This window comes from Diadema setosum, chromosome 22, assembly GCF_964275005.1.
Source record: "Diadema setosum chromosome 22, eeDiaSeto1, whole genome shotgun sequence".
In the NCBI taxonomy this organism is placed as follows: domain Eukaryota; kingdom Metazoa; phylum Echinodermata; class Echinoidea; order Diadematoida; family Diadematidae; genus Diadema; species Diadema setosum.
The window spans coordinates 24,871,621-24,886,221 of NC_092706.1; the positions used below are offsets into that span (position 1 = coordinate 24,871,621).

Sequence of the window (14,601 nt, forward strand, 5' to 3'; positions counted from 1 at the left end):
TAAAGTCGAAATAAAATCCTCATTACCTATACATTGCTTTTTATTATCAAAGTGTCTCCAATACATATTTTTAAACCATCATAATGAAATAAATTTATTATTTTGATGCATAAAATATTATTGTTAAATTTACTTAGGGAAATAAAGCAGTGAATTATCAGTTTTTTATTAATAAATAGGAAAAACTTGAAAAAGTGAGATTATTGGCAAATTGGCAACGACCAAAAGTGTGATCGCGATCCTTCTGCTGCGTTTGTTATTTATCGTATTATGCCATTCAGTCAGGTAAAGTTAGCGAGGTCTAGTGGAGTGGAACCCGCAAGGCCACCAAGTACACGCTACGGCTTCTATCCACCTCTGTAACCGCGCACCGTCTGCCTCTCGCGCCGACGCTCTGGGCGGAAGTGGGAGCAACCGCAACCCCATCCTCCAGTTGCTGGATTAACAATACTCGGGCATAATATTGGAATAAAAGATCGCATGATTACCTCTTGTGCTGTTGAAAGCGAATATTCGTCAAGATGGCAGCAAGGTAATGTAGTTTCACAGCATGTTTCAAACTGGGATCGAGTTACAAAGTACTTCAAAACATAATCATCACTCACGGCCTATTATTGTTAAATTCAGGTAGAGTGTATACACCACCAACGAAGGGTATATTACTCCGTGTGCCTATGCTTGTGTCTGTTTTTGTCTAGCCCAGCAAAGGTCATCAGTGCAATGCCATGCCATTTTCCCTTCAAATCCTAGGCTTTTCTTTAAAATGATGATAATAATAATGATGATGTCAGATGATGATGCATGATGATGATGATAATGATGATGATGGTATTTAATTATAGTAATCCTCCTCCTCCTCCTTCTTCTCTTCATCATCATCATCATAATCATAATAACTAAAAAGTACCATGAGAGTGCAGACCTCCACCAAGCAGCTACTTTCTTCTACTCAATGATCTTGTTCTTCCATAAGATCAGTAAATTTCCACCTGTATGTGTATATGCATGCTGAAAAATTGCCCAATTTTAAACTTTTAAGTGGTTTTGATTTGCAGGGTAGACCCTGGACATTGATGCTAATGTGTGAACACCCCTCCGCCACCCATATTTTGTGTCTTATTGGCTGTTTCTTCTTGTTTACGACATCCTGTTGTTTTTCTTCCATTTTCTGTAATCTGTAGGCATCTATTTGGGCCTTTTCTGACCTCTATTTTCTTCCTGAGTACTATTCACCTCGTAAGCTCCCAAGGTTTTGAAGGTAAGACAAGACAAAAGCAAATTGCATTCAACCATTAGCCTATACAAAGAGAGAAAGAAAGGAAGAAAGAAATCAAGCTCTTATTGGTGATTGATTTTGATTGATCAATGTACTGGTGGATTGAAGGATTGATTGAATGCAATGTGGGTGTGTCTGTTTTAAAAGCGCAGTAAATATTTGGTTGAATTTACTCCATATGTGCACATTATATTGATCACTGCAATATGCTTTGTAAATGTTGCCCAGGACAGTAGACAAAGTTCAACAGATCTCCTCCAAGCCTGTGCAATACAAAGAAAACAAAAATAACAGGAAGAAAGATATGTTTTCTCGATCATCAGTGACAATCTGTCTGACCTTTGACCTCAGCTGTCTAGTGCAGCCAGCCAGGACATTCAGAAGGCAGACTACACTTTGCTCCAGCCAGCAGCCACTGTCTTTGAGGATAGTTGTCCATTTTTTTTTATCTGTCCTAGAATGAGAGTGTTTATCAGTTTTTATAATCATTGCACTTTGGTAGAACTCCTTATAAGATGTGTTAGTGTTAGTGTCAGTGTTAGTGTGTGTGTGTGTTGTTTTTACTGATTGACTTAGTATGTTGAAGCAAGAGCAAAAAAAAAAAAAATAGATCAGACAGTAAAATAAGATTAGATTTTTCTCTCCTTATAGATGATGCGTGGGTTGTGAACTGTAGGCTCCTATACATGCGGACATTCCAGGTGCTTATTTTGTTGTTGATGTTGTTTGCACTCCAAGCTCTGGATAATTCAAATCATGGTAGTAGTGATGAAAATATCATATATGAATCTCACATTCTTTTATTTAACCTGTTCCATACTGAAATGTGAAATGCACACAGACTTTAATACACAGGCCACCAAATTTCCGTATGGAATGGGTTACATGCAATTAATGAGGTTAGGAGAGTAAACTGGACTTGACTACAGGACCTCTTCTGTATTCCTAAGCTGTGGTTTCCTCCTTTAAACATACTGATTTAACTTGTTGCCTCCGGATATAGCAATATCCCATAGACTTGGTGCACAGCTCGCACTCTCCTATTGTGCAGTGGGTTAAAAGAAACCACATATATTGTGAGACAGAGGAAGAGACGAGTCACGGGTGATGGTGCCTATTGTGAGTGTATTGTGCGTTGCTAGAAACAGGTGTATTGAGTGAAGGAGATGAGGGGTGAAAACTCACTCAGATTGGTAGAATGGTAGATGGATGTGAATTGATGCTATGGTTAGAGATGGAGATCTAGACTGAGGGAAAGCTCACTCCCCTTTTCTCTTTGTTTCTCTATCTTACTGATCATGTATGCTACCTGGTATGTTTTCAAGTAGTTTCCAGACATATGCAGAGCAGAGATATTGTCACAAATCCACTATAAACCACCCTTTGTAGCATGATAAAAGTGGATACTGTAATTTATTCCCTGTCTGTGACAACTGTATGTAGTTACCTATGTGGATAGATGTAGTCCTTCATCGATAGATAGATAGATAGATCTTTAATAGATAGATATAGATAGATAGATAGGTAGATAGATAGATAGATAGATAGATAGATAAGATCTACATTGTAGATAGATAGATTGATTGATTGATTGATCGATTGATTGATTGATAGATAGATGGGGAGAGAGAGATGCATGTATTTAAAACTATTCACTACTGTTTTTTTTTTATAATTTGATCACTTTGCACAAGACCAGCAAGGTTTGCATATCGTCGGCAATCAATGAAGAAGCAAGATAGGTAGATAGCTAGATCTAGATACATACATAGGCCCTAGTAGATAGATTGATAAAATTGGCTATAGTGATTGAGTAACAGGTAGCCCTGGTCTACATGAAGCAGAGAGAAAGCAAGAATGCCCTAAATTAAAAAAGAAAAAGAAAAAGATGTGAGTGGTTAAGGTACCAGAACCATTGCTCAAGCAAATCAACAAACAGGTGAAATTTTCTCTGTAGAGACTGATTCAGAAACACAATGGTCATTTTGGCAAATTGTTTGTAACATCCTGTAAATCCGGAATAAGAAACAAAGGTGAAAGGGAGTTGGGTAATTGTAAAGAGAGATAGCAAAAGTTCTTCATTTTAAACATTTTGTTAACACAAAGGAGTGAGAAGCGGAATTGAAATGTGCAGAAACCCTGCTTCTGCTTATTGTGGGGATGAACTTGGTAGGTTTCCCATAATGGTGCAACGGTAGGTGCGATGCACATGGCTGGGAAAGTCAGTGGGCCAACATCGTGAAAAAGGTGATCACTTCCACAACTACACAACCTGGCACGCTGGGCTGTTGTGCTATGGCATTCCACAGACAGTCGACAATCCGAGATTTAGAGCTCAGCATAATGGTGATGGACACCCAACATATTTTTCTGCAGCTGACTTTTTTGTAGTCTCAAACTTCAGACTTGGATGTGTACCTGTTGACCCCATCCATTTTTTTTTTTTTTTTTTTTTTTTTTGGGGGGGGGGGGGTTACTGGATGATAAGACATGTATTATGTATACCCTTATATCACGGAATTTACCTATGTATTTTGATGCTATCTCTACTTTATATCATGAATAATCTAACGGAAATGTAGCACACAAACCCTTTTCCAAAATGCGTCCATGTAGTATGATAGTATTCTAGGCCTACATCTTTTCATGTGTGTGTTTGTAAAAAAAAAAAAAAAAAAAAAGAGAGAGAAGGGAATAGGTCTCTTTGATAGACTACTTCTGTACTCTCTTCAGTCATGTCTTCATGAATGGTCTTTGTTAGGTAAAGGCACTTTTGTTTTTCGATGTTGTTGTTTCTCTTTTTGTCACCATAAAGCATTGTTTACCCAGACCCAGCATTGTTTCAGTCATTGTAACCACAGACCATATCTGTAGGAGAGTCTCACCAATCTCTGATAGTTGTACATTATGTTTCAACTGTGTGTAATGAAGACCTGATGGAATGATAGCTAACGTGTAGAACTGTCCAAAAGTGGACAAATAAAAAGAAAGTAACCACAAGAACACAACCTTGTTGTGGTTCTTGCAAGATGAATTGGCAACAGATGCACAGGTTTGGGTGTAGGACCTACAGAGTCAAAGTTTTTGCTCTTTTTATTCTGTAGAATGCACTTCCACTAACCCTCCAGCTACAGATGCAACTGGAACTAAAGGACGACTCTCTCTAACTTGCCTGAATATAGAGCAAGTGTGACTAAAAAAAGGGAAAATAAATTACAAAAGTTGGCCTATATTTTCTTTGACTTGTCCATGGAACATTTATACATTTCATTCAGAAAGGCAGAATGCACCTGTCAGCCCCATAGAAGTGTAGTTTTGTAATTCAAACATCATGACATAAATAAGATCATAATTACAAATAAATGATAAATATTGATGATAATATGACATTTTAGTGATTGTTGCAATTAAAGAGTAACTCAACCATGGGGCAGGAGTTGGAATAGATCTCTTCAAACAAACTTATTATACAAGAACTTCCAGTCTCAAAGCAAACAAACAAACCGACATACTCAAATTGGAGCCTAACAAACCACGTAGGATGACACTGTGAAGTGACTGCTCATTATAGATTTGATTTTTTTTTGTCTTTTACAATTGACAAATAAGCCTACCTTGACAAAAAGACAGGAAAAGAAAAATAACCACCAGGTATTTAAACTAGCCCTGGATATCCTGGAATGTTCATTGAAGTTTGAGGTTTTATGGACTGTGGTGTGTTTGAGCAGGGAGGTGAGATGAAAACACCTCCCTGGTTTGAGGAAGGTAAACATGACTTTGCTTGTTGGTTTTGACATAATGCCCGATAACTGTGTGCCTAGCCACTTACATTTTCAAATACTAAGCCTTGTTTTATATAGGGTCTCAACCATGTCCTTGAATCATCATTAGTGCAGTTTTTGAAAAATAAAATTTTCTGAATTAGAAATAAATTCTCCGCATGTAGATTATGAAAGATTTAGGCCTATATTTTAAAACTTTTGTATCATTGTTGCCTTGTCAGTACTTGGCGAGGATACGTAAATGAATAACTCTCTAAAGTTAGCATGGGTTGGATCAGTCAAAAATGACCGGGGTTTGTGATGTGGGATATTTCGGCTTTTATCTGTATGTATTGCACAGTCTACAAATGGTGGACATTGCTTGTGAGTGTAATGGACGACCGTGAGAGGAAGAATTCATGTCTATAGAATGCTGCACAGATTAGACTGCCCTATGACTACTGTAGAGTTTTATCATTTAATCATTAATAAGTGGTTATTATACAATTGCCATTTGTTCCATCGTTATTATTACTACTATAGTTGGTACTACTATAGCTGTCTCTGCTTTTACATGTTGATATTCCATTTTATGGTTGATATCAATAGAAATATGTTCCACAAAGCATCAATTGTTTTTTTTTTGTATTTGTTTTATTTGTTTTATTTATTTATTTATTTTTTTTACAAAGAGAGTTTGAGGGTTGGTTTTGAGGTTGTAAATTGATTGCAGGACTTGCTGGTACTTGAAGGGGGTGCATAGAAAGACTTGAAGGGAAAGTGGGACACCCTGGTGGCTGACAGTCAGCCGCAACTCTGCAGGGATTCAGCAGCCAACCAATTTGTGGCGAAGTCCCTGAGCCAGCTCCATTCATTCAAAAATGAGATCAATGTAGTCTGGATTCAAGATGCTCTTTATTTATACCTCCCTACCCCCCCCCCCCCACCCCTTCCCTCCCTAAGGTATGATGTTAACCTTATCAGCACCATGATGATATTCTTCTGCATAATGTGCCCCTGATGGTCTGACAGAATGAATCTCAGGGGGGGCAACACATCCCCTCTTCCAATTGCTTGCCACCCAGAGGGTAAAAGTGAGTTGGGCTTACAGTCATTAACTAGTTTGTTAATGATCTAGAGCTCTGTTTTGGCTTATGCATTGCATAATGTATTTTGGAGTAAAATTTGTGTGTCATTTCAAGTACTATCAGCTGCATAATTTACCATTTGCAGATGAAACAAAAATGTTGCATTAGTGCTTTAAATAGTTCTACTAAAATGTGAATTAGGGATAGAAACAACCACTGTAAAAATTTGAATCCATATAATCGATGTTAAGTATTGTTAAATACACAAAATGTGAGCAATAGTTATAATAAAAATGTTTCCAGACTAAACCATCTACAGTTACGGTTTATTGAGAAAAATATTTATATATCCTTGTATTTTACACTTTATTGTGAAAATCTTATATGGTAGGATTTTTTTTTTGATATGTAATAGACCTACACATCTTACGCATCAAATGTGATATCTTGAAACTTTTTTAGATAACTGCTTCAATGGTAAACAGGTCCTTTAAGGTTTTGTGGGCCACTATACAGGCTTGTCTGGTCCTTGTGCAAAGGGAAGGACTTGGAACGTACAGACTTTGGCATCCACCCATGTGTTCCCCCTTTAAAAATCCAGCCCAGCAGAGCAACACTTTACTGGTATTTCACAGGTGTAACCTTCGTAACCTTAAATTGGGAGATCCAGGTGAAATAGAACACATCTCTAGAGTCATAAATAAGGAAATGATAAGTTTTGGCAGTAGACCATGTTTGATTATTGATATCAGTTGTCACTGGTGACTACTCCACATGAGAGAGCCTGTCACAGTTATACTTCCAAAACAATTGATTGCAACTCACTGAATCAGAGAAATACTGATTTTTATGCAAATTATCATAAATCATTATTATTGTGTGTTATATCCTCAATCCTGAATATCAGTTGAAGAATTATTGTCCTTATTTAGAAATACCTCGCCCATTTCATAGTTTTACCACATTTCTTCGAAGGGGCATGGACTGAATTAGTAGAATGTCATTGCTCCACTCTCTTCAAGTTTGTGTAAATTGACAATATAATCATATCAGCAAGTGTAATCAAAGTTTCATACAGATATCAGGTGCTATTGTTGAAAACCATCGAAAAAGAAGGAAGCAGATCAAGCAGAGCAGCATAAGTCGTATGGAAGCCAGTATACATACTAGTAGCATGATGTGTACCTTTAACCGCATTTGCCCTCTGCCCGACACCACAGTTTAGATGTCTGTTGTTTTATTTACATGGATGAATGCTGGGGAAAGGCACAGGTACATGTGGTATATTGACAAGTTTGTATTGTCTCTGGAGCAGAAAGCCTTGTTCTCTTTGGCTTCAGCTCGACCGAATCAAACCGTGAGCTCAGCCGTGAAGGCAGAAAAATGCAGCGCCTAGAACGGCTTTGTTTGCATTGCACCTTGCAACTTCATAGCGCATTATTTTTGTCTGTTTCATGTACACGTTCTAAGGTTGGAGGAGTAGCATGCTGTCTGCAAATGAATACTGTGGTGTTGAAAGGAATTGTTAGTAAAGCAGGACATGAAATTGATTAACAAAACATCCTATTAGCCATGATATGTGGAGGACATTCAATGACTGTGTCTGCTACAAATAGTGCCCACCAGGGTCACAGGATGCTAACAGATGGGGTGGGGTAGGGGCTGGGGGGGGGGGGGGGAGGAGGAGGGGGGTAGGGATGTATTTGATTAGTTATTTACATCAGTCATCACTGATATTAGACCAATGTAATGCTCTGTGACCTCAGATCAGATGATAGGGCATTGCAAGCAGCCGAGTATGTCTCCAATAGTGCCCTGAATAAAAAAAAAAGTATCGGTATTCATGGTGATAAACCAAATTTTGATCTATCAAACAACTAGAGAATTGCTTGTAAGATGATCTTCATGGTTCATGTTATGTTCTTCAGAATATCTAAAACTTGTGTTATAATTATAAAAGACATAAAAGCAATGATAAAACATTGCAAACAGAAAGAGAACCACAGGAAAGTAGTTCTTCTGGAACTGGCAAGGTGATACAGTATTATCATGAAGGGAAACCTGAGGAAGTATACCAGTTGTCAACTGATCAGTGCAAGGAGTTCCTCCTTGATCAGCGTAAACCTGAGGATTAGATTACAATACAGTGAAGACTTTGTCAGTTAAAGATAGGGCTCACATATTTCAGAGACTCCAACTCTCCAGCTTTCGACATCTCCTGCCAAAAGCCCATTTTTGCAAAATCTCCCGTTCTCCCCACTTGAGATCTAATTTCTCCCGCCCTGGCTCTGTGTCTCCCACTTGAAATAATCTCTTACTCTTATAGAGTCACTGTATGTTGAAAAATAAGCCTGAGATAGTACGAGAGAGCATCTAGAACCCTAGATCTTCCAGGACCGGTAAGCGGGCCCTGGACCCCGGCCGCAAGGAACTTCGCACTTCATGCTCGTGATGTGTGCTTCGCGCGCCCATGAAGTTGGAGTCTCCCATTTTCAGGTGGGAGAATCTCCAGATCAGAAGGTGCATGGGGTTGGAGTTTTTGATATTTCCCCCGTATATAATGTGGACTTTGTGTGGACTGGAACCTACTCTTGGAACAGGTGATGTGAGCAGTGGTGATGGTGCAGTAGCTCCTTCTTCTCTGGTGGTCCTGCTTAGAGCACTGAAGAAAAGAAAAGAAAGGAATCCTTTAAACTAGACTTACACTTGACAGTTAGCATAAAGCATAAAGCCTATCCAACCAGAGGATTCTGAACCAAAAACACTGACTGCCCAAATCCCATATCAACTGTCCATGAAAATGAGTCAACAATGACCAACTAATCCTCCCTTATCCCTCCAGACACACAGGGTCCTACTTATCTCCAGAGTCCTCTTTTCCCCTTCTTCTTCTCCTTGTAAACCTGTGAGGTGATAGCCCATTAACCCTAGAATCCCATCTTCTATAGATGTCACTCGTTCATGCTTGACATTCAAGGGCACATATCTGCATACAGCCTACAAAGAGGTACCCGCATGGGGTCATTTAGTTCTAATTCTTCCTTCGGGCATTAGGCGGTTTTATCTCAAAAACCTTGCTTTTTTGTTGACTGGCTCAAGACTGTAGAAGGATTGGAGCTAAGCTGTCTTCACCAGTTAAATCATTATCTGTGTCATTACAGGCTCTTATGAACAGCTGTTCACCTTTCAGCCTCTATCTTGTTCGAACCCAGTTGTGCATTTCTTACATGTAATTTCTTTTGACAAAAGGTGCTTTAGCCATAAGCTGTCATCAGAAATGCAGTCTAAATGAACAGTTTTTTTTTTCTTTTTCTTTTTCCCGTAAAGAAAAATACTATATGTACAGTATGGAAGTGGTTTGGGTTTTGTGAAGTTTATGAAAATTCATACAAAACAAGCAAACAATTAAAAGTTTCTTCTGCCTAATTCAAGTAATGGTATATGATTTCTGCAACCTTTTCTAGAATTTAAAGTGAGACAGATCTCTTTTATTACTCCACTTTCCCCACAAAATTATAACTTCGGCCTACTGTTTTATGAGTTTTCTTCTTCAGTGTGTGTAATGTCAAAATTGTGTTTTACTTGAATGTATTTCATGTGATATCCATTGAAGGCAGAACCTCCATTGTGGACAATAAAGTAAATCAATCAATAATTTTTTTTTTATTCTGTTTTGTTTTGTTTTTATGGGGGGGGGGGGAGTTGTGATTAAGAACTCTTTCATATCCAGATATAGGCCTATATTTTGCTTGAAAGTGTTTTTTTTTTTTTTCTACACCTTTCTGATGTCTAGCTTCATAGAATTTGAATATGCTCATATATATTTTTTTCTTGAAATGAATAGAATGGTATGGAGTCAAGGCAAACCTGGGCCTAACTTTTTTTTTTGTCCCCAAGCACACAATTTCCCCAAAGATGGGGTCAATTAATAATACCTGCAAAAAAGCACAGCGTGAGCTCTGCTTTATATTCCAGTGTGTCCACTGGCCGTAATGATGGAGAAATCAATATCGACACTGGCTAAGCACACACAATCGGGGATAAAAACCTGCAAAGTGGGGATCAAGCTCACTCACCAAGTGAACTTTCTATTCTCATTAAACAATGGGTGATGGTCGATGGACCCTGCTATGTCCAGATACTACCCCAAACAAGTCTTTCATGGCAGACAAAGGAGATGACTAGCCAGCGGTCAAGCATTGCCCACTCTGCCGGTCAATATCAAATATCCCAAATACCTGTGTCTGGTCATGTTGCGCAACCCTAACAAGACCAGATTCGACAAGTAGGCCTATAGTTTCATGACTTCTTACCCCCATTCAGACGCATGCCATTTTATACCAAAACTCAATAACGAAACGACATACACTTGTATAAGGAATCATAGCAAACAGACCGTTCAGACACTAATTTCGACCGTTCTGGGAAACATGGTATAGATGTGTAGTTTCCCACTGTTCATGCTGTTAATACTTGTCATGAGTAACAGCTGTGGGGTCACCTTTCGTGCGCGCTCCCATTAAGCCCCGCCTAGTTATACCACTCTATGGTCGCCATGCATTCAGACGGACACAGAATGCTGATTCGTTATCGAGTTCTAGTTCGAAATGATGCTCTGACCTTCGTTTCGCTATATGTTGTTTCGTTTATAGTCAGCATTCAGATGTATAAATTCATTGTATAGCTATACCGTTTTGGTAAAAGCTATACCGTTCTAGTATAAACTTTTTGCATCTGAATGCCCTGTTAAAGGGTCCATAGTATGGTGATACACCTGTACCAGAAATTTCGTTTGCATGAAAACATTCACAAATTTCATGAGGAGCCAACCCGATGATTTGCTATAAAGTAAAATCCACAGAAGAAGAGTGTTATCTACACAATGCATTGACTGCCAGTGGCTACTGTATGCGCCGAATATTTTGCGAGGTTTTTATTTTCATAAATTTCGTGAGTAGGATGCTATTCGTGAAATTAAAAACATGCGAAAATATTTACTCCGTGCGCGTCTACATTTCTCCGTTCAGCGCAGGACTCCACGATCGCGAATTTAACCACTCTCGAAATCGTCTGGAATTCCCGATTCATGAAAATTTAGACTCGCGAAATATATGGCGTATACAGTATTTGGAAAGTTTCATGCTGCCATAAAGTTTGTTGGTTCCATTTTGTGAAAGTTTTGTGTGTTTCTGGCTTTCCAGTACCTTAGTCTGTTCATTTGCATGAAATATTTCACAATTCTCCATGGATGGTGATGTATTGCCTATAACAGGTAATTGATCAAGTCTGGTTCTTTAACCCGTTGAGTTGATTTTGCTAGAACACATATTTTCCATAGACTCGTCCTCAACGGGTTATTTGGAGGTGCTTTTATGCCAGGCTGACTGCCTTCATTCATGGATGAGATTCCCATGTGTGAACAGAGATCACTATTTTTGTGACTCATTTTGTTGACTCATACAAAGAACATACAATATTTGGTGGAGAAGAATAGCATTAAACTTCGATCTTAAATGGAGATTTCATGCATGAAATCTTGTAGAGGACATGTTTTGAAAAGGTCTAGACATGTTTGTATAGTCTTGAAGTTATTACTCTTTTTCTTTTCCTTTTCCTTGACTGTTTGTTTGTATGCAAATGAATGCACACATTATCCCATTGAGGATAGACTAATTTTGTTGTAGCATGCATTTCCCATAGACATCTGCCCAAGTATTCTCAGGATTTGTCTTCAGCGGGTAAAGGGGACTTGAAATGCCAAGTCAGACTGCAGTGAAATCAATGTTGGAGCCTAGTTTGGATTTCAAGACAAGGGTAACGGCTTCAAACCTAACAGTCAGGGAAGTAAGTGGCAGCAGTAGAGTAAAATTTCAGTCACAGGTGTCAATCACCAGGTTGACATTCTGTCATTGACCTCTTCCAAAGTTTAGTAGCAAAGGTCAACTATGCCAGGGGAGTTTTCATTGACTGAGGCAAAAATATGTGCAGCATGCTATCTGAGAAATCTGAAAATTATGCTTGGCACTGGACAGAGAATGGTATTAAGGTGTCTCAGCAATTTCAAAACGACACACCTGGTATGTGAAAATATGGTGGCAAGGTGAGGACTCTTTGGCAGCTAGGAGCCACGTCTAGGTTTCACACCTTCCCAGTTTGCTAAATTGAAAGGTGATTGTAATGAAGCGCCTTCTTGCCATGTGAATGCAAACTGGAATCACGGAGAGTGATTTGTTATGTAATTCTTGTCATGTTTTAAATGATGGCCCGGAGGTGTTTTCCAGTCATGTTTTGCCAGATTTGATCAAGAATTAAAAGCAAATATTAACCATGTGAACGTAATTCAACTCCAATTGTGTTTTGGGGGTGGAAATGATGGTGACCTTCCAATCACCTCCCCCCCCCCAAAAAAAAGGGCTCAATAGTAAAAGCTAGGAACCTAGAAAGAAACCAAACCTCCCCTCCTCGCTGTGAAATTCAAAACCGCAGAATCCATGAAGCCTTCCTTGTTCGTGTGAATGAACAATGATATAAATCATAATTGTAATCATGTTTGTAATTCAGCATTCAAATTAAGCACTCTCTGTCATGTTTGTGTAAAAACATAGTTTGTTGAGCTAACCTGCATTTGCAAGCAAGCAAATCAGTGGGATAACAATTGTGATCCAAATCTTGAAATATTTTTTCGAACAAACCAAAACTAGATAAAACAACCCAACAACCAATAGGCCTATTGAGAATATCTGGATAATATACCTTTGTGTAATTGTCAAAGTGAGGATAGACTTAACCTGTTGAGGACGAGTCCCGAGTATACTGGGGTGAGTGTCTGTGGGAAATGCGTGTTGTAGCAAAAGCAAACCGTCCTCAAAGAGTTAAGGTTTAAAACACTAGACTCTGAATTTGACAATTGTGACCCGCGACAACGGTTTCAGGCAAAAGTCGCAAGAGCAAATTCCCTCCTAGGCGGGGTACAAAGATTTTGACCATTATTTTTGTCGATTTAGGTTTTTTGCAGAAATCGAATCTTTGATATGTTTTCTACATCTACACTAAATTTCATAGCATAAGACTAAGTTTTTCCTATCGAAAATGGAATTGTAAGCACCCTATGTTGGATCGCACTCGTCAGTTTCGAGCTTCTTTCGAACGCCGCGCCAATATCCCAAGTGTTGCTACGGCGCAGGGTCTCGCATGCGATTGGCTGGTGCGTCGCATTCATTTACATAAGTCGGCTTTCGGAGACACCAGTTGCAGCGTTCGGGGAATGCTTTGTCCACGCGTGCACGATTACATGCTCCATTGTTCTTGCTATCGTGGTTTATATACACTCGCTCTGTAGTGCGTGCTCTTCGTTTGGCTTTCTATCCAAACTATTCTACCGCAATGTTCGACAACGGAAGTGAAACAAAAATCATGTAGCATGACATAATCGTGTGGAAAGAAAGCTAGATACTCTCAAATTTGTCTACTTGTACACGTAGTAAAAATTATGACAGCAGACTGACTCAATGGAAGGTATATGTGAGGAAAGGAGCGGTCACATGTGACTAATTATATTTAAATACTACATGTCAAGATCGCACCGAACTAACGAGTCGTGTTTGTCTGTTTGTTTGTTTTGATTTAATAAGCACCACCGAACAAAGCAACATAATGTATTACGCATGTCTTGTAAGAGCAAAACAAACTGGAAGCGTGACCCTTGCCAGCACTAGCAATTTTCTGCCTTCAAAAGGGTCGCCAATGATAAAGACAAATCAACCACAATGAAAACGCGATTTGTAAATGTGTGGATTCGCCCCCGCTCCTGTTACATGCACACGGTCATGGCGTGTGGATGCCATTGTGTAATGCGTGCACCATACACATGAGTACATGTACACCATACGTGCAATTATCGTATTCGCCATCTTGAAAGACGTACTGTAAACAAACCCGAGCGGAACGCATTGTTTTTCGGCTCCATACGCTGAGCTCCGAGGAAGGTGCCCGGGAAATTTGACTCTCTCAGTGAGCCAATCAGAAGGCGATGTGGTTGCTAAAGGCGGAGCTTAACATCGATTGGCACCATCGTACGGATGGGTGATTCTCCTCTCGCATCGCCGCTCGGACATTGTCTTTGAAAAAGAGGTGAATCTTCAAAGCCTATTTTCTCGCAATTTTGTCAGGCTAACAAGTAAAAAAGTGCATTTTATTTCTCTTCCTATGCCCACTTATGGTGCCGAAGTATACGAGTGTTTTATATCAATGCAAAGCTTAGGAAATGGGCAATGTGATTCAGTGAAAAAATGAATTTTCAAAATTCTCGACTTTTGCCTGAAACCGTTGTCGCGGGTCACAATTTGAAAAGATCTATGTTAATACCTGCTCCTACCAGTTTAACCCATTGAAGACAAGTCCCGAGTATACTTGGGCAGGTGTCTATGAGAAATGTGTGTTGTAGCAAAATCAAACCATCCTCAACGGGTTTTATCAG

The 14,601-nt window shown here is 39.1% G+C and overlaps 1 protein-coding gene across 1 annotated transcript in view; it reads left to right on the top strand.

Annotated features, from left to right (window-relative positions):
• Positions 1-350: 350 nt before the first annotated feature.
• The window catches only part of LOC140245232 (uncharacterized), a 208,910-nt gene continuing 194,659 nt past the window's right edge, over positions 351-14,601 (top strand). The window contains exons 1-2 of the mRNA XM_072324817.1: positions 351-532; positions 1,182-1,258. Of these exons, the coding sequence (XP_072180918.1) occupies positions 522-532; positions 1,182-1,258 (88 nt within the window). The 5' untranslated portion in view covers positions 351-521. The remainder of the gene's footprint in view (positions 533-1,181; positions 1,259-14,601) is intronic.